Source organism: Sorex araneus, chromosome 11 (assembly GCF_027595985.1).
Source record: "Sorex araneus isolate mSorAra2 chromosome 11, mSorAra2.pri, whole genome shotgun sequence".
Lineage (NCBI taxonomy): Eukaryota > Metazoa > Chordata > Mammalia > Eulipotyphla > Soricidae > Sorex > Sorex araneus.
Window position 1 is genome coordinate 47,328,843 of NC_073312.1, and position 27,299 is coordinate 47,356,141.

General features: G+C 40.3%; 1 protein-coding gene and 1 non-coding gene across 2 annotated transcripts in view; one reads left to right on the forward strand and one right to left on the reverse strand.

Annotated features, from left to right (window-relative positions):
• Nucleotides 1-27,299, forward strand: part of MAPK1 (mitogen-activated protein kinase 1) — a 95,360-nt gene that overhangs the window by 53,310 nt on the left and 14,751 nt on the right. The window contains exons 3-6 of the mRNA XM_004607449.2: nt 2,167-2,356; nt 14,120-14,236; nt 15,984-16,098; nt 16,526-16,657. Coding sequence (XP_004607506.1) covers nt 2,167-2,356; nt 14,120-14,236; nt 15,984-16,098; nt 16,526-16,657 — 554 coding nt within the window. The remainder of the gene's footprint in view (nt 1-2,166; nt 2,357-14,119; nt 14,237-15,983; nt 16,099-16,525; nt 16,658-27,299) is intronic.
• On the reverse strand, nt 8,575-8,678 carry LOC129399500 (small nucleolar RNA U13). Its single transcript, XR_008627134.1, has one exon. It is a non-coding gene; the product is annotated as a small nucleolar RNA U13 (small nucleolar RNA).

Here is a 27,299-nt window from a genome sequence, read left to right on the forward strand (position 1 = left end):
TATGGCATTTGCCTTGCACGCGGCTGACCCGGGTTTGATTCCTCCGCCCCTCTCAGAGATCCTGGCAAGCTACCAAGAGTATCTCGCCCGCACGGTAGAGCCTGGCAAGCTACCCATGGCATATTCGATATGCCAAAAACAGTAACAACGAATCTCACAATGGAGATGTTCCTGGTGCCTGTTCGAGCAAATCAATGAGCAACGGCATGACAGTTGTACTCTTGAGTGTAGCACATTAGTTTGATTGCTATGGTCACATTTGGGGGTGAGGTGGGGGTGGTCCAAGAGACTGAATTTACAGCCCACGCACAAGGCTGATACTTTATAATTTAACCATATTCCCAAGCCCAAGAAATATTTCAATTAGTGTGTCATGGAAAAATCTTAGTCAACATCATTTGTGTTAAGATGTAGGGTTTATTGTGATAGGAAAAAGGAAAGAGCAGTAGACTGAGAGGGCCACTGAATAATACCTAGTCGGATTAACACTGAGGGAACTCATATAGCCTTTTAAACGTTTTCTCATCATTTAAATTAGTCACAGTCCCTCATGACTTAACTCCGAGATTATGTCATCATTAACTATGACAACATTGCAGATAAGATGATGCTACATGGGTAAAAGTAGATATGGGCATTTGAAAGATATAGGCAGTATAGAAGAGAATGTCATCAGAAGAAAGTCTAGTTAATATAGCACTCCACCCATAAAAATTTTCTATCTTTCCAGAGAAAAGCAGCTCACTGTCTGTGGGTAGCCCTTTCCATTTTAAATTAGTTGTTACTAAGTTATAGTGATACTTTTTTATTTGTTTGGGGGCCACACCAAGCAGTGCTTAGAGAGTGCTCCTGGCATTGTGCTTGGGGAAAGGGGTGTGTGGGGGGGCAGGCTCCTGTATATTTCTTTTGTCATGAGAATAAAGTCTCTTTCAAATGTCATGTTTTCTTTAATCCCATGCTATGTTTCATCTTGCATGAATCTTTAGAAGAAATGCAGTATTTTTACAGAAGTGAATAAAGTAAATGCAAAACCACTGCTAATGAACTATTATAGTACTAAAGGTTAAAAGCTAAAATTTTTATGATTTAATTTAAGAATTAGCTAAGCTTCTGTTTGCTTACATTACACATAGGTAAGAAAGGAAGAGGAGCAAAACTAGCACAAGCCCTCAACACAACTTCCCAATAGTCTTACTTTCTCAGGATCTTTACATTAACTGAAGAGTCAAACAAAAAATTAGACAGAGGATTGAATTTCTAAGCAGTGTGTTCTAGGCTGTATTTCCAGTTTCTGAGGGAAATGGGGGGGCAAAGATAAGAAGGAAGTAAAAAAAAAAAAGTTCACTGATACTACAATTTGTTGTTAGACGAAGTAGGAGAAAAAGTATTTACTGCTTGCTAATCACCATCCTCTCCTATTCCCTTCTAACAAGCCTTGGAGCATCTTTCTGTTAATGGTGGAGTACTTGGAGACTAAGGAAGTTGAGATTTCAGATTGACCAGATCTATAACAATATTTATTTTAAGTCTCAGTCATAGCTCCTAATCAGCACAAGGCAGGTACATCATCTGTTGTCTAACATTTGTAAGAGTTAACTACTTCAGAATCCTCCTAACGCCTGTATAGATAGTATAATATAGAGAAATAGTATAGGGTAGGGCACTTGCCTTGCATCTGGCCAGCCCAGGTTCAATACGTGCAATCGCAATCCCATGTGGTCTCCCAAGCACCACCAGGAGTAATTCTTTTTTTTTTTTTGCTTTTTGGGTCACACCTGGCGATGCACAGGGGGCATTCCTGGCTCATGCACTCAGGAATTACCCCTGGCGGTGCTCAGGGGACCATATGGGATGCTGGGATTCGAACCCGGGTCGGCCGCGTGCAAGGCAAACGCCCTACCCGCTGTGCTATCACTCCAGCCCCAAAGGAGTAATTCTTGAGTTCAGAGCCAGGAGTAACTCCTGAGGTGGTCGGGTGTGGCCCTCAAAACAAAACAAAACAAAATGTAACAGTATGCAAATTTTCATCATCAGCCCCATCCCCCCTCCCGCCATCAGCCTCTTTAATGGACTATTTGGAAGATACAGACAGAGGTTTCATTTGGTTTTCAGTGTTTTGCCAAAATGAGTAAGTTTTTGTTTGTTAACCTTAACCTGTCTAAACAGATATATAGTACAGGACCTCATGGAAACAGATCTCTACAAGCTCTTGAAGACACAACACCTCAGCAATGACCATATCTGCTATTTTCTTTACCAGATCCTCAGAGGGTTAAAATATATCCACTCAGCTAATGTTCTGCACCGTGACCTCAAACCTTCAAATCTGCTGCTCAACACCACCTGCGATCTCAAGGTTAGCCAGTTATTTACTCTCTGGGTGATATAGCTGACATCGCTCAGTGTTTTGTTGTTTGTTTTTTTTTAACTGAATCACTGTGAGATAGACCCTTACAAAGCTGCTCATGATTAGATTTCATTCATACAGTATTCCAACAGTGTACATTTCCCAGCACCCAGTATTCCCAGGTTCCCTCCCATCACTCTCACCCACTGCCTGCCATAGGGTGCCATTTATTCTCTCTCTTTCCCTATCTCCCTATCTCCCTGTCTCCCTCCCTCCCTCTTTTCATCCGTCCTCCCCCCCTCTTTTGGGCATTGTGGTTTGCAATATTAATATTGAAAGGTTATTAAGACTATCCCTTTACCTACTTTTAACACTCAGACCTTGTCCAGTGTGATCATTCCCTGCTATTATTGTCATACTGGTCTCTTCTCTATCTTACCTACCCTCAGCCCCACACACACTTGTGGTTATTTCCAACCATTGACAAGTCCTTCTAGCCCCTCCCGTTTTCCCTGGTCATGGATATTGTTGTCTACCATATATATATGTATTTTTATATACCACAAGGGGGGCTGGAGCGGTAGCACAGTGGTTGGGCTTTCGCCTTTCACGTGGCCAACCCGAGTTTGATTCCTCCGCCCCTCTCGGAGAGCCTGGCAAGCTACCTGTGCGTATTGAATATGCCAAAAACAGTAACAATAAGTCTCTCAATGAGAGACGTTACTAGTGTCCGCTTGAACAAATCGATGAGCAATGGGGTGACAGTGACAGTGACAAATGAATGCAGTCATTTCTATATCAATCCCTCTCCTTTGGACTCATTTTACTTGGCCTGATACTCTCCATATCCATCCATTTATAGGCAAATTTCATGACTTCATTTTTCCTAACAGCTCCATAGTATTATTGTATTGTGTAGATGTGCCATAGTATCTTTATCCATTCATCTGTTCTTTAGCACTCAGGTTGTTTCTAGACTCTGACTATGGTGAATAGTGCTGCAATGAGCATAGGAGTGCAGATGGTGTTTCTGCTGTGTATTTTTGGGCCCCCAAGGTATATTCCCAGAAGTGGTATTGCTGGGTCAAATGGAATCTCAATTTCTAGTTTTTGAGAAATGTCCTCAATGGTATTTTTAAAAAGGAGGCATTCACATTTAGAAAAAATTCTGCTGGGGCATTTTTATATTTACTGTTACTTGTATTTTAAACCACATAGGGCTGGAGAGATAGCTCAAGGGCCAAGTGCTTGCTTTGCGTGTGAAAGGCCCAGGATTGATATAGAAAGCACTGCATGTTACCCTGAGCACCTTTAGGAGCTACCCCCAAGTATAGAGCCAAGAATTTTCCCCCAGGTACCTCTGAGTGTAGCTCAAAAACAAGATAAATGGTACTCTGATTTATGAAAAAAAAAATAAGGGAGAACTAGTAAATAGTCCTAGGCCTAAAAGATAGCTCAAAGGATTAGAGCACATGCTTTGCATGCAGGAGGCCCAAGTTTGATCCCTGGCACTATGTGGTTCCCCCCAAGCTGGGTGTAACAAAAAAATAGAATTCTAGTCTTCCTCTTCTATACTGTTGCTACTGCATCTCCAGAGGTAATCACTAAAATAAATTGGTATCCTTTCTTTCAAAGGTTTGTCTTTGCTCTTACATGCATGCATAGTTTTGTACCTTTTCATATGTGTGATCTCAAGGATCAAACCCAGGACCTCACACTACATGGCATGTGCTCAACAACTGGGCCATACCACTGACCATATGTATGTATGTTTATATGTTTATATGTTAACTCCAATGACTTTATTTTTTAATTTCTTTTGTTTTGTTTTGAGGGCCATATCCAGCAGTGTTCAGTGGTTACTCCCAGCTTAGTACTCAGAGATCCATATGATACCAAGGATCCAGGTGGTATCAATAATCCTGGACCTACCTCAGGCAAAGCATGTGCTCAGCCTATTTTGAGTTAGCTCTCTGACATTCAGCAATTTTTATTTAGGTTTTGAGAGGTTTAGGAGGATTTGTGGCATACCCAGTGTTATCCAGGTGTATTCCTGGTGCTCTGATCAGGTTGTGTGGGTTTGTTTGTTTTTTTTCTTTTGGGGTTATACCTGTCAATGCTCAGATTACTCCTCCTAGATCAGCACTCAAGAATCATTCCTGGAGATGCTGGGGATCGAACCTGGATGGGCAGTGTGTGCAAGGCAAACACCCTACTCACTGTACTCCGCTCCAGCCCTCTGATCAGGATTGTCCTCTGGGGAAGCTTGGGGACTGTATGCAATTTTGTCAGGAATTAAACTCAAGCCAGCTGCGTAGTGGGCAAGTGCCTTTCTCTCCGACCTCCTTCAATAGTATGTTTAAAATAAGGCATTCACATAAGAGAAACCGAGTCCCTTATGTTCTAGAGATCTCTTGAAAGCAGACAACATTTACATATAATTTTATATTAGTAGGACGTAGAGCTAAATAGAGAAGTCTGTAAATATCTTAGATGTGGTGAAGGAGTTTGGAGTTCATCTGATTAAAAATACATGTGGGTTAAAAACTAGATAAATGGAAAGAACTCCATGGATTAGAAGACTTAATGTTAAAATGAAAATATTTTACAAATTGATATATAGATTCAGTGCAATCCCTATCAGAACCTTAGATGACGTTTTGATGAACTGATTCTTAAAATGCTTATGGAAAGTCAAGAGACCCAAATAAATCAACCCCAAGGGGAAAAAATTGAAAGATCTACACTTTACTGATTTTAAATGTACTACAAAGCTATGACAATTAAAATTTTGCTTTGTTTTTTGGGTCACACCTGGTGATGCTCAGGGGTTACTCCTGGCTTTATACTGAGGAATTACTCTTGAAGGTGCTTGGGGGACCATATGGGATGCTGGGAATCGAACCTGGGTCGGCCTCGAGCAAGGCAAACGCCCTACCCGTTGTGCTATCACTCCAGCCCCAAGCAATGACAATTTAAAAAACAACAACAACCAGTGTTCAGTGGCATAACATATAGATCTGTAATCAGTGTTTTCTAAAGTGTGTGATACTGCCTCGTAGGGAACTCTGGAATGATCCAGGGGATGGCAGTAGCTCAGATACAATAGCGGGATGCTTTCTGTTTGCATAAAAAAAAGGTATTCTTAGGGGATACTGAGTGATTATATTCTTGAAAAGGGGGCAGTAGGCCAAATAACTTTGAGAACCTCTGCCCTCAATGAATAGACTGGAGGACAGAATGTTAAGTTAGAGGTTGATTGGGTCTGATGGGATCAAGGAGAAAAGTGAAGAGACTACTTAAGGGACACTAGGTTTCTTTTTTGCAATTATGAAGTGTTGTAAAATTAAATAGTAATAATTATTATATAATCTAACTCTAATGAAAACCATTGCATTATATATATTTAAAACTACTATAGTTTAGGGTACATGTTTACAATAGTATTAAACATTTATGGTTTCAATATATTTACCTCAACTCTCAGTTACTTCATGAACCTTCACCAAATAAATCTCTGATAATTACTTAACTTACTTCATCATTCCACCCTCCCACTCCCCCTGTTTCTTGGTATTAGGTAGTATATTTTAAGGAAGTTATATTGATGTGTAAATTATATCTCAGTAAAATCTGACTCAAAAGTACATGTATATAATATAGCAGTGATCATTTCTTGAATTTCAATTCAATAACCATTCCTGTGAAAAGCCCTGTTAGGTATATGTGGCAAAGATGAGCGACCATGAAATCTGAAAAGAAATAGGCAGGTCAGAAATCTTTTAAAAGACTATTTCATCTGGAGCCAAAGCAATAGTACAGTGCGTAGGGCATTTGCCTTGCACATGGCCAACCCAGGTTCCATCCCCGGCACGCCATACGGTCCCTCAAGTGCACGAGGAGTGATCTCTGAGCACCACCAGGTGTGGGTCCCCCCCACCATCCCCTAGAAAAGAGAATTATATCTGCTGTAACTGATACTAAGAAAGAACAGTACACATGCGAAGGAGAGTAGTCAATTCTGGTTGCAACTCTGAGAGGCATCAAGAAAAGGTTGAATCTGTGCTCGCCCTCCTAAGGATAGGATTTCAGTAGACAAGTAGTGATCATGATATAGGACACAGTAGGCAGACAGAACAACAAATGAGTTAGAGTAAAGAACTAATGGACAAACCCTGAGGCCTACTTTATGTGCTAAAGATTTGGGTAAGTAAGTCTGCGCGTTCCCCCGGAGATCTCTCCGGCCCGCGGAGAGACAACAGTGGAAAGCGCTCCTAATTAGGTGGATTCTGTGAGGGTCCCGATCTGAAATAAGACTAGTGAGGTTAGTAAACAGGGGGCCCAAGACGACACATGCCGATCAAGGGCAACTTTATTAACTGCCACACTGGCTTTATACTTTTCTTAGCAGGGGGTTGGTACATAAGTTGTCAATCATCAGGGAAGTGTCTTCTCAGACCAAATAAGGAAAGGTTCAGGGTGTATTAGGTGGGCTTACAACATTCTTCAAGAGTAGATTGAGAAATAGTGGGGAGGGGAAGGCAAGGGTCTATCTGGCAGGAGCATCTGGCAGGAGGAATGCACAAAGTAGAGGAAGGTATTCTACTTAATGGGGGGCTTAATGGCGTCTCTTAGTTAACTGCCCTGGGCTACTTTTACCTCTTGAGTTTGGCTATTTCCTTTGTCACAAGGGCACCTGTGCCTCAGGTCAAGCAAAGCTGGTAATGGAATTTTCCGGTTTGTCCAGGGTAAAGGTTTCGGGGTCCTCTTTCGTTCAGGGTCCTGAGCAGTCCCCAACATAAGTCATTGACTCTGAGGTGGAGAGCTTGATTGAAAGTGGGTCAAGGAGAACCTTCTAGGACTATCTTTAAAAGACATTAGGTTCTGTCATCAGGTTATTAGATTACCTGGTGTCATTGTTTATTTCAAACAGGTTGGTGGCAAAAGTCTTATGAAGTATTGTGGAGGACAGATTGCTGCATCAGATGCAGTTGGGTTGAGCTCTGTTCTTTCTAGTCATATGACATGGATCTTTTCCCATAAATCTGTGTGGCCCAGATCTGGCCTACCATCCCCTTTTAGAGAAAAAAATTTTACTCAGCAACTCTCAGTAATACCCTGGGGTATTATTATTACCTTCCCCTGAATTATTCTAACACTCAAGGTGGGAAAGTGTGGCAGTGTGCAGTGTTACCCACTTTGGGAAACACTGGTATAACCAAAAGTCTGGGGGGCACAAAAGGAATGAAGCTGCTTTTAGGAATGACTACTCTTCTTTGGCATTTAGTGATTTTCTTGAAAAATTAATATTTTTGCATCACCTTGTGCTTTTTTATTCCATTGTTTTTTGAGCCACACCTGATTGCTCAGGGCTTACTGCTGGCTCTGTGTTCAGGACTACTCATGGCAGGACACAGAAACCATATGGGATGCCAGGAATCAAATCCAGGGTAGCTCTGCATGGCAAGCGTATTACCTTTTGTACTGTCCAAGTCGTCCTAGTGCTTGTCTTTTTTTCATGTTTCTTATCGTTGTGGTTCTGTAATGACAGATTGCTTTTGCTTGTCTTTGGAGAGACAGTTTTATTAAATTTGTCGATTTATTTGATTTTGGGGCCACATCGGTTGGTTGGTGCTCAGGGCTTACTCCTGGCTCTGTTCTCAGGATTACTCCTGGTGGTGCTTGGGGGATCATATGTGTTACCAAAGACTTAAGCAGGTCGGCCACATTCAAAGCAAGCTTCCTACCCTCTGTGCTGTCTCTCTAGCCCAAGAGAAAAAATATTTTGAAGTGCTTAATATTTATGAGAAAGATTGATTCTTACTGTTGTTTGAAAAAAAAAAGAGAACCATACTTTATTGTCATTTCTGTTTGTGAATTTTATTTTACTTATTTTATTCACTCACCAAAAGGTATACCCACAGAGGTAGATGTGTGTTGTTAGTCATCTGCATGTGGATAACTCAAGCATATGATACTTAAGATTTTTACAGCCACATCGTTTACCCATATTTAGAATGTACATTTGGGGTGCACGTGATTTACATGTATGTAAATATTGAGAGACTCTGATTCTAAAGATGAGGATATCATAAGTCACTGATTAGTCATGGATTTGCACTGATTGAGCATGTCTGAAAGACAAGATAGCATGGAAGAGTGACAGTGGGGCTTAAGAGTGTTTTACTTTAGTTCTAGAATCATTGTTTACCCATCACATCTTTTCATGTCAGATGGGCAGTGTGCCAAATGTGCAACAAGATTTAAGGGAGGCACATGTCACACAAATGTGTGAAGACCCAATCATCATGTTTTTGAATCAGAAAAGGATCCTCACATTTTTAGTACCTGGGGTGATGTGATACAGAAATGATAGTGAAAAAAGATTAGATCAGGAAGGTAGATAGGTAGCAGTTTATGAATGTTCTTGAAGATCATACTTAAAGAATTTGTTCTTGATGTAAGTAGAAGGAATTGTTAAAAGATTGGTTGGGGTGCTGGAGCAATAGCACAGCGGGTAGGGCGTTTGCCTTGCACGCGGCCGACCCGGGTTCGATCCCCAGCATCCCATATGGTCCCCTGAGCACCGCCAGGAGTAATTCCTGAGTGCAGAGCCAGGAGTAACCCCTGTGCATCGCCGGGTGAGACCCAAAAAGAAAAAAAAAAAAAAAGATTGGTTGGGTTTTTGTTTTTTTAATTTTAGACCAGGTGGTTTAATTTTGAGCCAGAGAAATTATTTATATGTTAGAAATAACACCTGGAAATTTAAAGAATGAGTTAGATTTTAGGCAAGTAAAAGATAGTTTCCTTAATCTATAAGGATTAAGGATACTAAATCAATAGCTTAAACTAAATTTAGTCTAAACTTGGCAGTGGCTATTGAGTTGTAGAAGCAGCTAATTCAAAAGCCTTTGGGGAGGTTCCAGCCAGTGTGTTTCATCTGCCTCTAACCCACACCCAGCTACTTTCTCTGGATCATTACTTTTGACTTTTCAGATTCTTCTCATATTTCTGTCTCTTTAATGTTCAGGTATCTCTTCATGTAAATTCTCCACAGAGAAGACCTATCTCATCATAAGTATTCTGTGCATTACCACTGTATCGGTGTCTCTTTCTCTGAACAAGTCACTTGAGAATGTAGTAGCCAAGAACAACAAACGTTAGAGCATGTTAGATCACAGTTTTAGTCAGAAATTCAGTCTAGGTGCAGCAGAATGACTGGTCCCAGCTCCAGTTTCTGAGCCTTGACTCACAGACATGAAGGTGAAATACTGGAATCAATCACCCCTAAAATGCCTGCACTTGCTTCTGTCAGTTGAAACACCTTTGTGTAATTCATGTATACTGGGCTTCCACAAACATGCCTGATGGTTCCAACTACCGTAGAAGATAGAGCCAGGTGGAACTGGCAGCTTCATAAAAGGAATATAGTTACACAGCCTCATTTTCACTACTTTCTGTTGGGTTAGGCAGTTACAGGAGTAGAGATATCAGTTCTACCTTCTAGCTCCAACTTCAATCAAAATATCTGTAAGAAGAGCATGGGGAATGGGTTATATTGGTGAGTTCCTTTTTAAAAAATAGTCTTTCCACAGCTGTGTTTAAAATGATTTATAACGTTTATCTCTGTCTTTTTAGGTATTTAAGTTTCGAATCAAGCCTTTTATAATGTAGTTCCCATTATTTTTATCCACTCTTCCAGAGGAATGTAGAGATGAAGTCCTAGTATTTGACCTCATTGACCTGTGAATTTCTTATATTGGGTTTTTTGCTTGTGTTTTGTGTGTGTGTGTGTGTGTTTATTTGTTTGTTTTTAGTTTGAGCCAAACTCTGACCCAAAGGAGCTTTTTTTTTTCTTTTTGGGTCACACCTGGAGATGCACAGGGGTTACTCCTGGCTCATGCACTCAGGAATCACTCCTGGCGGTGCTCAGGGGACCATATAGGATGCTGGGAATCGAACCCGGGTCGACCGTGTGCAAGGCAAATGCCCTACCCACTGTGCTATCACTCCAGCCCCGCCAAAGGAGCTTTTGTATCAAAACTAGACCAATCCAGTTTATGTAAATCCTAGGCATAGAAGGCTGTGAGAGTCTCTGATCAGGGATGAACCTGGGAGGGATAAGGGACTAATGAGATCATGGTGGAGGGATGTTGAAACACTGTTGGAGGGATTGGTGTAGTAACTCTACAACTATAAAATAATGACTTCAGTAATTGTAAACTATGATACCTCAAAAGACTTTAAAAATCAATACTGAAATGAAAAAGGCTCTAATCATGGTTATGTATCCTTCCCTAATTTTATTCTTTAAACAAGATGCATATTCTCTAATTGCACAATTAAAAATATGACTTTATGTGCCCATTTACACTACAGAAGGCTGACTGAGTGTTCAAGGATCACTCCTGCCCTGGCTCAGGGAACCATACGCAGTACCAGTAATGGAATTAGGGTAGGTTGTATGTATGCAAGGAAAGCACCTTAATCACTATACTAAATCTCTGGCCAACAATAAAGGTGATGCCTGATATATATGGTGAAGTTTATGTATACAGGAAAGTAGAGTTGACTGTCAAAACTATGAAGTAGAATCCAGAATTTTCTCACTGTGTAACTCTGAGAGTAAGTAAAGAAAAAACATTGAAATTAACTCCTTTTGAAAATCAGTGACCATCAAAATATGGGAACTGCAAAACCCCAACATATAAGTTTGAGGAGAAAGCACACCTGACTATGCTTATAGATGTTACCAGCTCTGTGTACTGGGACCATGCAGTGCTGGGGTTAAACCAGGACTCCCTCATGAAAACATCCATTGCATGTAGATAGCCCTTCGAGCTATCTACATATAGTAGTGCTTTTTATCTGCTTACTTTCCTTTTGGTGTCAAAATTTGGTGACAGTAATAATTGTCAATGCTTAGGTATTACTTCTGGCTCTGTACTCATGAATTACTCCTGGCAGTGCTGGGGCACTATGTAGGATGCAGGGCTGGGGCGGGGGGCAGGTGGTCAAATCTGGGTTAGCTGTGCAATGCAAACACTATGCTCTGGCCACTAGGTATGTAGCTTTTTAATGCTACAGTCTCAACAAATGGTGTGGTGATTGTAATCAAGCCTAGAGGAAGACATTTGTGAATGGATAGGAACTTTCTGAATTCTGTGACACTCAAATAGGAGATGTTTAAACAGCTACTGTTACCTGTTGTAAGCCCTATAAATGTCTTAGGCATTTTTCTTTCCTTCTTGTCTACATTTTCATGACTTGGCTTATGTCTTAGTTAGGTTTATGTCTTATCTCTTAGGTAAATTAAAGCAGTAAGATCCAAAAGAAACTATTGAAGCCTGGCTTAGCCATTATCTGGCCTATCTTGGTTAACATTATCTTTCTTTCAGAAAACCCCTATACCCTGCAGAAGCATTAAAATGACTGATGTGAAAAAGAATTACTGCTAAGTTACCCCCACCACCGTGAGGGTATGTTCACATATTGGGATATCCTATCAAGTGATATCTGTCCCTGTTGTGCTATTTCAGTTGGGATTGGGAAAAATAAACTCTTGCTTGGTGCAAAAAAAAAAAAAATTATTAAAATGTTCACAATTAGGAGCCAGAGAGAGAGAGAGAGAGAGAGTACAGTGAGCAGGGCACTTGCCTTGCCTTGCATGTGGCCGACCCTGATATCCCAATCTGCCAGGAGTGATCCCTGAGTGCAGAGCCAGGAATAAGCCCTAAGCACTGCTGGGTGTGGGAAAAAAAAAAAAAAAAAACTGTCATCATCACCATTATCATCATCTGCCCTGCAGTTATTTGAGACTAGGCGTTTTGTTAGATTTCATATGCATTGGAGTCTGAATTAGTACCATAGTATTGGATAGCCAGATGATAAAAGGCCAGCAGATATTTTTGTGACAGGAAAAAATTAGAAACTAGACTTTGCAGCACTATTCACAAGCCAAAACCTGAAAACAACCTAAGTGTCCAAGAATAAAAGACTGGATAAGCCCAAACTCCAAGAGGTCCCAGCCGCCAGAAGTCACGCCCTCGACCCACCCTCGGCGCCATCTTGCCACAATCAATAGAGAAGCTGCCAGGCTTTCTGGTGAGCAACACGGCCCGGAAAATGCTCCAGACCCGAATTGGGGCCAACAACACCGGGGAGCCGGAAGGAGGAGGTGCAGCCAGCACACCTTCTCCAGATGGAGCCCTGGCGACACTTAGCAGCAACTAACATGGCTCCGGGATTCAGGACTGGGACACATCCAAGCCGAACACGGCCGCGCGACCTTTTCTAAATCCTGAAAACATACAATCTTTTAATGGAAAGCTAATTATCAAATGCTTCCTTAATAGGGTTATCTTGTTTGGGGGTATAACTCCCACAACAATAGTGAGTTTTGTGTTGAAATATGGAACGTAATCAAGGTGAAGAGAAAATGAAGTGAAATTCATCAGTTAAACAGTTGGGGTGGGGGGCGGGGGGTATACCGGGGATTTTGGTGGTGGAATATGGGCACTGGTGAAGGGGTGGTGTTTGAATACGGTATAACTGAGACATAAACCTGAGAACTTTGTAACTTTCCACATGGTGATAAAATAAAATTTAAAAATAAATTAAAAAAATGAAAGACTGGATAAAGAAATTATAGTACATATGCACAATGGAATATTACTCAGCTTTTAGAAAATAGGAAATCATGTAATTCACTACTACATGAATAGATCTAGAGAGTATCATACTGAGTGAAGTTAATCAGAAGGACAGGTGCAGAATGATTTCTCCCATATGAAGGATATTAAGAAATATTGTAGGAGAATAACAAATGTCTAGAGTACAGAAACAGATTACTGGTTTTCAGTAGGAAGATTACCACTGGGGGAGCACTCTGGCAAGGGAGTCATTGGGATAATGGTGGAGAGAAGCAGACAATTTTGTGAGGGTGTGGTGCTAAGAGTGTAAGAGTGTTTTGTGCATGAAAACCTGTCATTGACAGATTTTTAAACCATGGTGCCTAGAATGAAACTGAAAATAATAGATAACCAAAAAATAAAAAACTAGGGTTCTTAAAAAGTCTTTAGTATAGAAGCATCTTCAGAAAGTTTGGGAGTGCGTTTTATTCACAGAAAATGGAGAAAGGGGGAAGAATCTTTTGAAATTACTATTTTCGTGAAAAATGTGGAAGAATAACAATAGGAAGTCTGAGGATTAGATGGTAAATGTTGGTTGCGTAGCTGATCCTAGGAGTGATGATGCTTGGAACATGAGCTGACAGCCTGAGAAATGACCTTGATCACTTCTGGTGGCTTTACTTTAACACAGAACAGTTTTTACCAATAGATGTGAGATTGCTGTAGTAGGTGAGCAGATAATGAAATATGTTTTGTTGTGCACCAGAAAGATTGCCCAGTCGATTGAGTGCATACTTTCCATGCAGGGGGTCCAGTTCAATCCCTAAAACTTCATAGACCCAGAGCACTACAAGGGATAGCTCCTAAGCACCAAAGCGCATGGCTCCAAAACAAAGTAAAATAGTTATCCTATTGAAGACTTCTCAAAGTCTTTTTTTTTTTTTTGGTTGACATCATTACCTTTTAGATTATTTGAAAGATTAAATAATAATTAATTTGTAAAATTTCCAGCAAAATATCCTCCACATACCAGTGGTAGCAGCTACTTATTAACATCATTACTGCTGTTGTCTTTTTACTTTTATGTTTTGATATTAAATTAGCATCTTGATTAATAAGTGTCTTCTTTTTTCTCTCTCAGATCTGTGACTTTGGTTTGGCTCGTGTTGCAGATCCGGACCATGATCACACAGGATTCCTGACAGAGTATGTAGCCACACGTTGGTACAGGGCTCCAGAAATTATGTTGAATTCCAAGGTAAGGATCAAGGTTGCATGAAAAGACAAACCAGGAGTTCAAAAATGTGAACGTGTGTGGCAATAGGCATCTCTCTCAGCCTGTGTGGTCAGCCCATATCTAGTCATAACTAAGTAGCTGCTTTAATCTCCTGTTTACCATTGATCCTTTGGGTTCTGGGTTTTGGTCTTTTATTCTCAGCTGGCTAGCACAGCAGGTAGGGCGTTTGCCTTGCATGCGGCCAACCTGGGTTCGATTCCTCCATCCCTCTCAGAGAGCCTGGCAACCTACCTGGGGCATTTTCGATATGCCAAAAACAGTAACAAGTTTCACAATGGAGACAGTTGAGTATTTTGCTCAATACTCGAGCAGAATCGATCAACAGTGGGACTACAGTGCTACAGTGCTATTCTCAGCTGACAGAGGGCTGAGTTGAAGGGCATGCTTTTCTAATCACTGTGAAATAAATGGTGTATATGTTTTTTCCCACCCCTCTGAAGTCCTAACTAGAGTAGCTTTTACTCCTACCCCAGCCACTATTTTGTTGATTTGGGCTGCTACTATATGATACGATACCTGATTATGTATATTTTTATGAGTATGTCCCAGAGTTTGTCAGAAAGGTCAGAATTTACCTAAAAATTTAAATACCACATGCAAAATTATATTTGAAGGAAATAAGTGGTCTTGCAGAAGGTTTATATTTTGAAATTATCATACTAGTTTCTCATAGTAAAGTTTATGTTACATTTTTCTGGCAAAAATCTCACAGATTCTTAGAGACCTTACACATGTATCTTCTGTTTTCCAGTAGCCTTCCCAGGTGTTTAACTTTTTTAACAATGTTTTTAAATAAAATGTTTTTATTTTATTGTTTTGTTTTTTTTGGCCATAGCCAGTGATGCTCAGGGCTTTCTCCTGGCCCTGCACTTAGAAATTAGTCCCAGTGGTGCTGAGAAGACCATGTGAAATGCTACAGATTAAACCCAGGTTGGCCACGTGCAAGGCAAGCTCCCTACACACTGCACTATTTCTCAGGTCCCCTCAAGCTCATTTGTAAGAATTTTTATTTGGAGCTAAACTCAGCAATGCTCAGGGGCTAGTCCTGGCCCTGTGCCCAGGGGAACACCCTAATGCAGGGATCAAACCCAGATCTCCAACATGTGACGCATGTACTCCAGCCTATTGAGCTACTTCTTTAGCCCCTCAATATCTTAGTTAAAAGCCAAATAATTGTTTCTCCATTCTTTCCTTTTTTTTTCCGCAACTTAATTATATTTTCTTGCCCCCACAATTTATTTTTTTATTTTTATTTTTTTTTTATTGAATCACCATGTGGAAAGTTACAAAGCTTTTAAGGTTTAAGTCTCAGTTATACAATGCTCGAACACCCATCCCTTCACCAGTGCACATATTCCACCACCAAGAATCACAGTATCCCTCCCCCCCACCTACCCAGCTCCCCACCCTGCCTGTGTAGCTGATAAATTTCACTTTACTTACACTTTACTTTGATTATGTTCAATCTTTCAACAAAAAACTCACTATTATTGTTTGGAGTTTCTCCCCCCAAAGTCATACCTGCTGAAAAGGAAGCATTTGATAATTTGTTTTCCATTGCTGAGTCCATTCTTTTTCTTTATTTCAGAATTACATAGCCATGAGGGCTAGGGCAACTACTAAGACTCCTATTAACCATGCACCTGTGTTGGAAGATCTGTGTTATGTCACACCAAATAACATCCATCTTTTTCCCTTTCTATGACAGGGTTATACCAAGTCCATTGATATTTGGTCTGTAGGCTGCATTCTGGCAGAGATGCTGTCCAACAGACCCATCTTCCCAGGAAAGCATTATCTTGACCAACTGAATCACATTCTGGGTAAGGTTCCCAAGCATTCTGGGAGCTAGGTTTACTCAGTTTACTGTCCTCAATTTACATCAGAGTCTCTTGCATAATAAGAATTCTGACAATTCTTTAACTTATGTTAGATGTGTTTTTATCTTCCTTGATTTAAAATATTAAGGACCCTTATATACCCTTGTATAAACTTGTTTATAACTTGTTTATACAAGGGTATATAAGGGTATATAAGATATATAAGACATATAAGGGTATATAAGATATAAGATATACCCTTATATATCCTGTATAAGGGTATATAAGATAAAAATATAAAACAAAGGTAAACATTGGGAGGTGATAGAAAAAATATTTTTTACTACGGTCCTTTCTGCTTCACTGCTGATAATATGTGGCTGGTTTACCCTGATAATGGCTATTAATAGTTGATTATTTTATCTGATAGGTATTCTTGGATCTCCATCACAGGAAGACCTGAATTGTATAATAAATTTAAAAGCTAGAAACTATTTGCTTTCTCTTCCACACAAAAATAAGGTGCCATGGAACAGGCTGTTCCCAAATGCTGACTCCAAAGGTAAATATTGTTTCGTTGATTGTTTTTCTTTAACTTAGCTTTATGTTGATTTGTTTTGATTGTTAAGTTATTAAGTCATCAACCTGAAAAGTTAACCTATGACTACAGGATAGTGCCTTTATTTAATGTTCACTTTATTGCTCTTATCCCTTTTTATTTGGGAGCCATGATGGTATCAGGGAGTTGGGGGTCTATAATTCTTACCTTTTTTAAAAAAAAAAAAAAAACTATTGTCATGTTTCTTCTGTTTGATTGATTTTGGGGCCACACCTGGCTGTACTTAGGAGGGGCTTCTGGTAGTGTTCAGGGGACCATTTAGTGTTGGGGATCCAACAAAAATCTCCCACATGCGAAGCATACACTGTAGCCCTTAAAGCTCTTCTTCCCAGCCCTCACTTGTTATTCTATAACTCGAATTAAGTCTGCCTTTTTAGGATTCAGAGAGTCTCGAGGAGTACATAAAATAAAGTATACCTTTATCTTGTCATTATATCATTTATAGTCAGGTTTATTAAAGAATAATTTATATAGTGAAATCCATCCACTTTTAATATGCAGCTAAATTTTAAACAAAAACATGTCCTATAGCTACCATTACAATCTAAATAATGTATTATTTCCATCACCAAAATCTAAATAATGTATTATTTCTATCACCCCAGAAGTTGTCTCATGCTCTGTTGTAACTAGTTTCTTCCCCTGTTCCTAGCCATCTCTGTTCCTATACTTTCACCTTTCCATTAATGTCATGTAAATACGGTTTTGGAGGTGTAGCTTTTTGTATCTGGATTCTCTTGCTTGGAGTAATGCATTTGAGATATTGCATTGATGATGTTACTTGTATGCATTGAGTAATGCATTGATGATGTTACTTGTATCACTTTTTTCAAGAATGGTGCTGGAGGGGCCGGAGCGATAGCACAGCGGGTAGGGCGTTTGCCTTGCACGCGGCCAACCCGGGTTCGATCCCCGGCATCCCATATGGTCCCCCAAGCGCTGCCAGGAGTAATTCCTGAGTGCAAAGCCAGGAGTAACCCCTGAGCATCGCTGGGTTTGACCCAAAAAGAAAAAAAAAAAAAAAAAGAATGGTGCTGGAACAATTACATGTCAATATTTGGTGGTGGAGGGAACCCTGAAACATTGTAGACCTAAAATTTTTTAATTTTGTGAAGAAAACAATATTTTTTGTGACCTTAAATTAAAGATTCCTTAACTATAACATCTAGAGCATTGTCCATAAAAGAAAAGGTGATTAATTAAATTTTATTGATTCTTTTTTAATAGTTGACAATATTTTACTTTCTCTTTTTCTTTTTTTTCAATTTTTGCTTTTGGGCCACACCCTAATAATGCTAGGGCCTACCTCCCAACTTGGAGGTTGTTCCTAGGGGTGCTTGGAACCAAACCTGGCCTCCTGTATGCAAAGTATGTGCTCAGCCTATTAGGCTATCTCTCTGGCTTTATTCCCATTTAACATGTATCTGTTAAATATGTATTAGACAGCTTTTATTCCTGGTTCACTGCTCAGGGGACCATGTGAAGTACTGTAGAGCAAACCAGGGTCATCCACATACAAAGCAAATACTTTAACCTTTGTACTATATATCCAACTATATTTTTTTATCCAGCTATTTTTAAAAACTTTATATTAGGAGCTGTAAAGATACAAAGAGTAAGGCTCTTGCCTTGCGTGTAGCTGACCTGAGTTTGGTTCATGGTACTTCTTATAATCCCCTGAGAACTACCAGGAGTGATCCCTGAGCATAGAGTCAGGAATAAGTCCCTTGTACTGCTGGATATGGCCCCCAAAACAAAATAAGTAAATATGTGTGTATGTATGTGTGTGTATTTATGACATATAAACATATTTACACACAATTTATGTGTGTGTGTGAGAGAGAGAGATTTTTACTTGTTTGGGGGATGTGCTAAAGAGATAGAGCATTTATCTTGTTTGTGCATGTGTAAGGCCTTTGGTTTGATCCTGAATCTGTACAGTCCTTCCCACTCCAGTACTACTAGGCATAATCCTCACAGAATTTTTGTTAGCTTTTGGGCCACACCCCAATGGTGCTTAGGATTAACTCCTAGCTCTGCATTCAGGGATCACCCCTGGTGGTGCTCGAAGGAGCACAAGGGTTGTGGCAATTGAACCCAGGTCTACAAGGCAAACACCCTACCTGCTGTACTGACACCCCAGGCCTCTATAAAAAATCCTTTTTAATAATAATGGTAAGGTGATGATGTTGATGAAAATTACCGTTTATGGGTTTTTTAATTGTAAGAATATTTTGTTAAGGAGGTAAAACTAACAATTATTCAATAGAAGTCATGCAAATAGAATTGTGTTACATATTCTTCCCATGTGTATATGTAGATTTACTTTAGGCTTATCTTAATTTTCTAGTTTTCTGTTGAAATTTTGCTTCTAATTATTGCTTATTGTGTGTGTGTGTGTACTTTTTAAAAATTATTGTCAGGCTGGAGCAATAGCACTGCGGGTAGGGTGTTTACCTTGCACGCAGCCGACCCGGGTTCGATTCCCAGCATCCCGTATGTTACTGCCAGGAGTAACCCCTGTGCATTGCCAGATGTGACCCCCCCCAAAAAAAAGAAAGAAAAATTACTGTCAATTTTTTAAAAAACATATTGTATCAACATAAGATTCAGAAATACTTGGTTTTGGGCCCAGATTGATAGTACAGCATATAGGGTGCTTGCCTTACACAAAGCCAATCCAGGTTGGATCCTGTACCCCAAATGGTCCCCCACACCTCCCAGTAGTGAACTCTGAGCACAGAACCAGAAAGTCAGGAGTAAGCCCTGAGGATCATTGGTGTGACCCAAACCTTATTCCCCCACCCAAAAAAAAAAACCCACCCAAATACTTGGTTTTTAAAAATTGAATTCTTGATGTGGGGAGATGGCTCTGAGGCTGGAACATGTGTTTTTGCATGCTGCAGCCCTGGATTCAATCCCTGGAACCACATAGTCCCCTTTCTCCCACCCCACCAGGAGTGACTCCTGAGTACCCACAGATACAGTGTGCACCCCCTGCTTAAGTTTTGGGAGTTTGGGGAGCCCTCTCTGGTAGTGCTCAGAGCTTACCCCTGACTCTGCACTCAGAGATTACTCCCAGCAGAACTCAGGGTACCATATGCGGTACCAGGGATTGAACCTAGTCTGTCACTTGCAAGGCAAGCATCATGCCCACTGTACTATTGCTTCAGGTCCCCAAAATTTTTGTAATTCTTTTAGCTATATAAGAAAGTACATTTAGGGGTTGGAGCGATAGCACAGTGGAGAGGGCGTTTGCCTTGCATGCAGCCAACCTGGGTTTGATCTCCAGCATCCTATATGGTCCCTGAGCACTGCCAGGAGTCATTCCTGAGTGCAGAGCTAGGAGTAACCCTAGAGTATCGCCAAGTGTGACCCAGTTTTCTGATGCAAAGATAATATATTATGATGGACATTTAGGGAGAACAGAAAAGATATGATAATACAATAATCTTAATATGACAAAAACAGTAATAAGAAGTCTCACAATGGAGACGTTACTGGTGCCTGCTCGAACAAATCGATGAGCAACGGGATGACAGTGAAACCATATTTCAAAAATAACCCTTTACCATTTGCTGTGCCATTGTGTGTGTAGCTTTACTCTCTCCCCCTCTCCCTTTTTGGGGGTCATATTTCATAGTGCTCTGGGACTGTGTTAGACATGGTGCTCATGGGGCACTCCCAGTGATGCTTTAAAGAGTTATAGACATAACAAAACTTCATAATTAGGCTGATTAAAATAAGGAGACCTAAGGTTTTGTTCTTGTTTTCTCACTCTTCTCCAGTTAGTAATGATTTGTATTAAATTTCTTTTAAGGCTTTTTTAGCTTATTTTCCTTTAGTTAAAGTCATGAACTTTGAAATTATTCAGAAATAATTACCACCACTTAGATCTAGAAAGTTAATTTGGAAATCTAGGGATTGGTTGATTACAGTGAAATGCAGAAATAAACTATAAATAGAATAAATGGAATAAGTGGAGAAAAAGGAATTGGTGCTGCAATGAGTAATACAGCATCATGTGTTCTAACCATAGATTTTGCAGTCAGACTTCCTGCAATCCGTACATAGTCCCAAGTAGTTCACACAATTTTTTAAAATTTCTCTGAATCTGTTTTACCATTCATAACATGGGGCTAGTAATAGATCTGCCTCACAGGATTGTGTGAATGTCCAGAGATCTTTTTATATCTGTAGGTATGAGTTGCTTGCAGAGTGTTCCTTTCTAGGAATGGTTCACAGTGTCTTTAAGCTGTCTCATGTTGAACGTTGAAATTTACATCAGTAATGTAATGCCCAAAATTAGAGAGAGAGTATTGGGAAAATTGTCTGCCATAGAGTCAGGGTGAGGACTGGGATGTGGGTGGTGGAAAATGTGCACTGGTAGAGGGATGGGTGTTCCATCATTATATGACTGAATCTCAAACATGAAAGCTTTTTAACTCTATCTCATGGTGATACAATTTTTTTTTTCTTTTTTGGTCACACCTGGCAATGCACAGGGGTTACTCCTGGCTCTGCACTCAGGAATTACTCCTGGCAGTGGTCAGGGGACGGTATGGGATGCTGGGAATCGAACCCAGGTCGGCCTCGTGCAAGGCAAACGCCCTACCCGCTGTGCTATTGCTCCAGCCCCTAAGAATGCCTTCTTGCCTTACAAGCATATAGTCACAAATTCAGATTTCCAGCGTACTGCATGTGCTAAACACAATCGTAGCAGCTATGCTCTCTGTAAGTCTGTGTGCTACAAATGATTTCTGGGCACACCACAGCTAGATGTTCTATAAACATTACAAAAGATAGAACTTCTCTTGTGAATTTCTCCTAGAGAATACCACAACTAGAAAGAGGACAGTTCATAAATTTGTGTGCCTCATCTTAGAGTGAAACCTTTTGTGAGCACCACAATGTGTGAGTGCTACATCCAGGCTTGTGTATAATCCCTAGACATCACACCATCAGCAACAAGGGCAAGGGGGGATGTAAGGGAAAGATTTTATTTTTTCTTTACATTTTAGCCACTGTAATTTACAGTACTGATAATGATACAATTTTATGCATACAGCATTCCAATGGGGAAGGAATTTTTCCAAAAGAACCTACCTAAATTTTGAATCAAAGAAATTATGGTATTTGCCTTGCATGTGCCAACCCCACTTCAATTTCTGATGCCACATATGTTCCCCCAGCATTACCAGAAATAAGCCTTAAGGCACTGCTGGGTACAACTTATACCACCTCCCATCTAAATTTGTATGATAATGGCATAAACAAGTGGAAGATCTCAAGGAAATAGAGATGAAAAGTTTGAAGTTGAAACGGTAGCATTTTGGGGAAGAGTCTCACACTGGCAGACCATCTAGTTCCTAGGGTCAAACTCAGTGCTCCATGTAAGTGCTCATTCATGGAAAAGTAATATGATATACATCTCTTCCTTCCCCGGCATCCATTTGTTGTTGAATGACCAGGGGTCTCACACTTAGTTGCAATGCTCACAGTTAGCAGTGCACTGGACACCACACGCATTTTTGTCGGGCTTCCAAAATCCTATTGAATTGGGGTCCCATTCAGTATGTTGAGTGATACAAGAGATCAAACTTACTGTTTCATGCCTATAAAGTAGGTGCTCTACAATGAACTATCCCAACCCCAGATGTCTCTTAAACAAGAAAGTACTCATTTTTATTCATTAAATGAGAAGTAAACATGAAATATAAGTAATTCCACTCTTTCCCATTCATCATAATAACAAGTTTGTACTGACTACATAGTGCTGTGGGAAAAATGATGTTCCCAGAAACAGCTGGTGGGGTGTAAATTGAGTTTCTTTGAAAGACAGTTTTACAACAATGTCCTATATTTTGTTCCAGCAGTTCTGAGTATTGAACTTCTAGATCTGCCCATCAGATGGGGAAAAAAAGACATTTTCATTTGAGATTAGGGGACAGAGAGATAGTAGAGCAGATAAGGTCACTTGCCTTGCATGAAGCTAACCTGGATTTGATTCCTGGTACCCCATATCCTCCAAGAGTGATCTGTCAGTGCAGAGCCAGGAGTAAGCACTGACTACCATGGGGTGTGACCCCCAAAAAAAGTGACATTATTTTTCATGTTTGTTGAAAATTTCAGATTGCTGAGTTCCTTGAATCAGTCATATTGTCGATTTTTCTTCAAAACATATTCTACCTTAGGATTCTCTCCAGAATTATTGCACCGAGGGGAAAGAAATGACTGTTCCTTAACAGATGGTACTGACTAGTTGAATAACTGTTCGGAAGAAAACCAATTTATATCATTACTCACATATCAAAATGAATTCCAAAAGAATTGATGAGGGGCCAGAGCAATATTGCAGTGGCATTTGCCTTGCACATGGCTGATCCAGATTGGATGCCTGGCATCCCATATGATACCCAAACACCACCAGGAGTGATCCCTTAGCTCAGAGCCAGGAGTAATGAGCATTGTCAGTTGTGGCCCAAAGCAAAAAAAAAAAAAAATCCTTTTTTTTTTTAATATAATTATTTAAAACAAAAAACATGCTGGAGAGATAGTATGGCAGGTAAGGTGATTACCTTGCATGCACCCAATTTAGGTTCGATTGCCAGCACTACATGTGGTCTCCCAACCACTGTGGGAAGTGAGCCCTCTCTCCCCACAAAAAACATATGGCTTTTTTTCCTCCAAAACTGTTAAAGAGCTAGTACTCATCTTTCGCATGTAGAAGGCCTGGGTTCAGTCCCCAGCAACACGTGGTTGCTCCAAAACCACCAGGTGACCCAAAATCCAAAAATATCTTGTTTTATAGCAAGTCATTTTTTTTTTAATCACTATGCAACAGGGTTACAAGTTATTTATGATTGGGTTTCAGGCATACAGTGTTTTAAAACCAGTCCCTTCACCAGTGTCCACTTCCCTCCACAAATGTTCCCAGTTTCCCATCCAGTGCCCGGCCTGCCTCTTGGCAGACACTATTTTTTTTTCTTTTTTTTCTTCTTTTTTTTAATCACTATGTAACAGGGTTACAAGTTATTTATGATTGGGTTTCAGGCATACATGTTTTAAAACCAGTCCCTTCACCAGTGTCCACTTCCCTCCACAAATGTTCCCAGTTTCCCATCCAGTGCCCAGCCTGCCTCTTGGCAGACACTATTTTTTTTTCTTTTTTTTCTTCTTTTCCCCCTAACCCCCTTACCCTCCACACACATTAGGGATTGTGGTTTACTGTTTATTGATAAAGTGCATGTGACTTTACCTCCTTTCAGCACCTAATGCTAGTCCAAAATGACTGCTTCCCTCTATCATTGTCATAGTCGTCCCTTCCCTTCCCTGACCTATTCCACTTCTCTTCCCCCACCCCAGTGGCAAGTGGTTTCACTAACGACTATTTCTGCTCTTCCCTTTCATTGCCTTAGGGTGTTAGTTAATCCCTTTACTGTATTTCTTTATATTCCTCATTACATGAAATGAGATCATTATGTATCTTTCTCTTTCCCTCTGACTCATTTCACTCAGCATATTTTCCAGAGCCATCCATGTACCAGCAAATTGCACAACTTCATATTTCCTTATAGCAAGTATATTTCATTGTATATATGTTGTGTATATGTACCATAGCTTCTTTATCCAGGTACTGTTCTTGGACACTTTGGCTATTGTGAATATTGTTGCAGTGAACAGAGAAGTGCAGATGTCTTTCCTGCATTGTATTTTTGGGCCCTTGTGGTATATTCCCAGGAGTAGAATTGTTAGGTTACATGGAAGCTCAATACCTAATTTTTTAAAAGAATGTCCAAAAGAATGCAATAGCACGGTGGATAGGGCATTTGCCTTGCATGTGGCCAACCCAGTTTTGATTCTCAGCATCCCATATGGTCTCCTGAGCACTGCCAGGAGTAATTCCTAAGTGCAGAGCCAGGAGTAATCCCTGTGCATTGCTGGGTGTGACCCAAAAAGCAAAAAAATAAAAGGATGTTCATATTGTCTTCCCCAAAGACTGGACCAGTTAACATTCCCACCAGCAGTGAATGATGGTCCTTTTTGCCCTGTATCCATGCCAACACTGATTGTTGTCTATTTGATTATTGTCAGTCTCACTGGTGTGGTGATACCTCATTGTTGTTTTGATTTGCATTTCTGTGATGGTTAGTGATATAGAGCAATTTATTTTATATGCTTTATGGTCATTTGGTTGGGGAGGAGGTCGTTGTTTGGTTTTGGTGCCCCACCTATTGATGTTCAGGACTTACTCCTGGCTCTGTGTTCAGGTAATCAGGCTCTGGTTATCACTCTTGGTGGTAACCAGAGGACCATGTGGGATGTCAGAAGCCAAACTTGGGTTGGCCACATGCAAAGCAAATGTTCTGCCCACTATATTGTGCTCTGGCCTTCGCCTTTTGGCCATTTGTATTTCTTCTTTGAGGAAGTTTCTGTTCATGTCTTCTCCCCATTTTTGGGGGGAGGGGATAGATGCATCCAGCAATAGTCAATGGTTACTCCTGGCTGTACATACAGTAATTACTCCTGGCAATGCTGGGGGAATTATGTGGGATACCAGGGATCAAACCCATGTCAGTCACATGCAGGGCAAGCACCCTATTTTCTGCTGTACAGTCCAGCCCCTGGAATTTTTTCTTATAAAGTTCTACAGTGCTTTGTATATCTTGGATATTAACCCTTTATTGGTGAGTGGGCAAATAAATTTCCTCAGTCTGTGGGCAGTCTTTGTATTCTGGTCATCATTTCCTTTGAGGTTTCTTAATTTCCTTTGAGTTTCTTAATTTAATATAGCCTCATTTGTTTATCTTTGCTTCCATTTACCATGTCAGTAGCATTTAATCCTAAAAGATGCCTCTAACTTCGATATCATACCTATTTTTCCTCTGTGTACTTTATGGATTCAGTTCTAATATCGAGGTCTTTAATTTGTTTTGATTTGACTGTTTGTGTGTGTGCACACGGCATTAGAAAGAGGTCTGAGTTTATAGTTTGATTTTGTTACAGTGTTCTATGTAACAAAATGCAAAGTATACATGAAGCATGTCTATTATATATTGAATACATGCAGTGATTTTTCTCACAGTAAAGCATTTGTGGCAGTTGTGTGGGTTGTGAAGTGAATTAACTGCTTTCTACAATCATCAATCCTTTTTCAGAGAAGAGAGTTTTCAGTTCAGAAAGTTGGGAAAGCACTGTTGCAGTGGCACAATTAGCACAGCTGGTCTTTGTCTCTGCTTATAAATTAAAATTGAGAATGGAAACAACAGACTACAGCCATTTTTAGGATCATCATTCTGCTGGGCTGGTTCCAAGATGAATCCACAGTAATGCTGGGGAGAGTAAATTACATGAGTGAGATGAACACTCCCAGGGGCTAGGCCAGGACAAAAAAAAAAATGGTGACTACATCAGAATGCAGGATCATATTCCTCAGCGACCCATGAAGATAAGGAGAAGAATGAGGTTCTAAGAAGGCACTGGAAGAGCCACTGATTGTGGTCAGATGTAGCTCTATAACCTCAAAGGGACTTCCATTCTTTTAGAGGAAATCAAACCTGTATCAAGAAAACATACTCAGAGACAGCATGATTCATGCTATCTCAGTGGTGCCAGTGGATTGCTGTGTGGCGTGGGAGGAGGGAGGCCAGGCACTTTGATTGTGGGATCAGCACCTGCCAGCTGCTTTCCACTTCTCTCCTTTTCCCCTTCTGTAGCTGTGAACAGTGCAGAAATAGCATTTGCAGTAACAAGAAGCTTGATATCCAGTTATTTTTTAAAATAGCTAAAAAAGCTGTCTTGCTTTGAAATTTTTGTCTGAAGGTTTAAGAACCTAGAATTTAACTTGAAGAAACTAAAAAGACCTGTTTTAGAATGTTTAAGTTGTAAAACATCTAGTTACCTTAAAATGCTTTTCTCTGTAATTCCAACAAAATTTGGATGAAGAAATTCCACACCAACACCACCACTGGCTTAGAAATTAGAACTTCTGGGGCTAGAGCACAGCAGGTAGGGTGTTTGCCTTACACGCGGCCAACCCGGGTTCGATTCCCAGCATCCCATATGGTCTCCCGAGCACCACCAGAAGTAATTCCTGAGTGCATGAGCCAGGAGTAACCCCTGTGCATCGCCGGGTGTGACCCAAAAACCAAAAAAAAAAAAAAAAAGAAATTAGAACCTCACCTTGGCCACATTGTCTAATTAGGCAAAAGGCCAAATGACCTATAGTCTCTTAGGAAAGTCATTCAGGGGGAATGTTGTGAGTCCATAAGGGGAAGGTTGGGAGCAGGAAAGGAGGTAAGTTTTATTACCTTTATTATAGATAATAAGACCAAAGCTCAGCAAGGGGTGTGTCATGTGTTCATGTATCTCCCAAGTGTTCTGTGTCAAGGATTTAAGCTGGAGATGCCAGAATTGTGACCATTGTGCTGCATTGCCCTAGCCTCCTTGAGAGAGTCACCTTTAAAATCTGGCATGTCTGTGAGCCCCAAGATCCAGTGCTATGACTAAAGGAATTTGACTATAATCTTTCTGCCCAAATTGTTTTTTATCAAGGCCAGACTTTGGCTTACTAAGGACCTTCTCT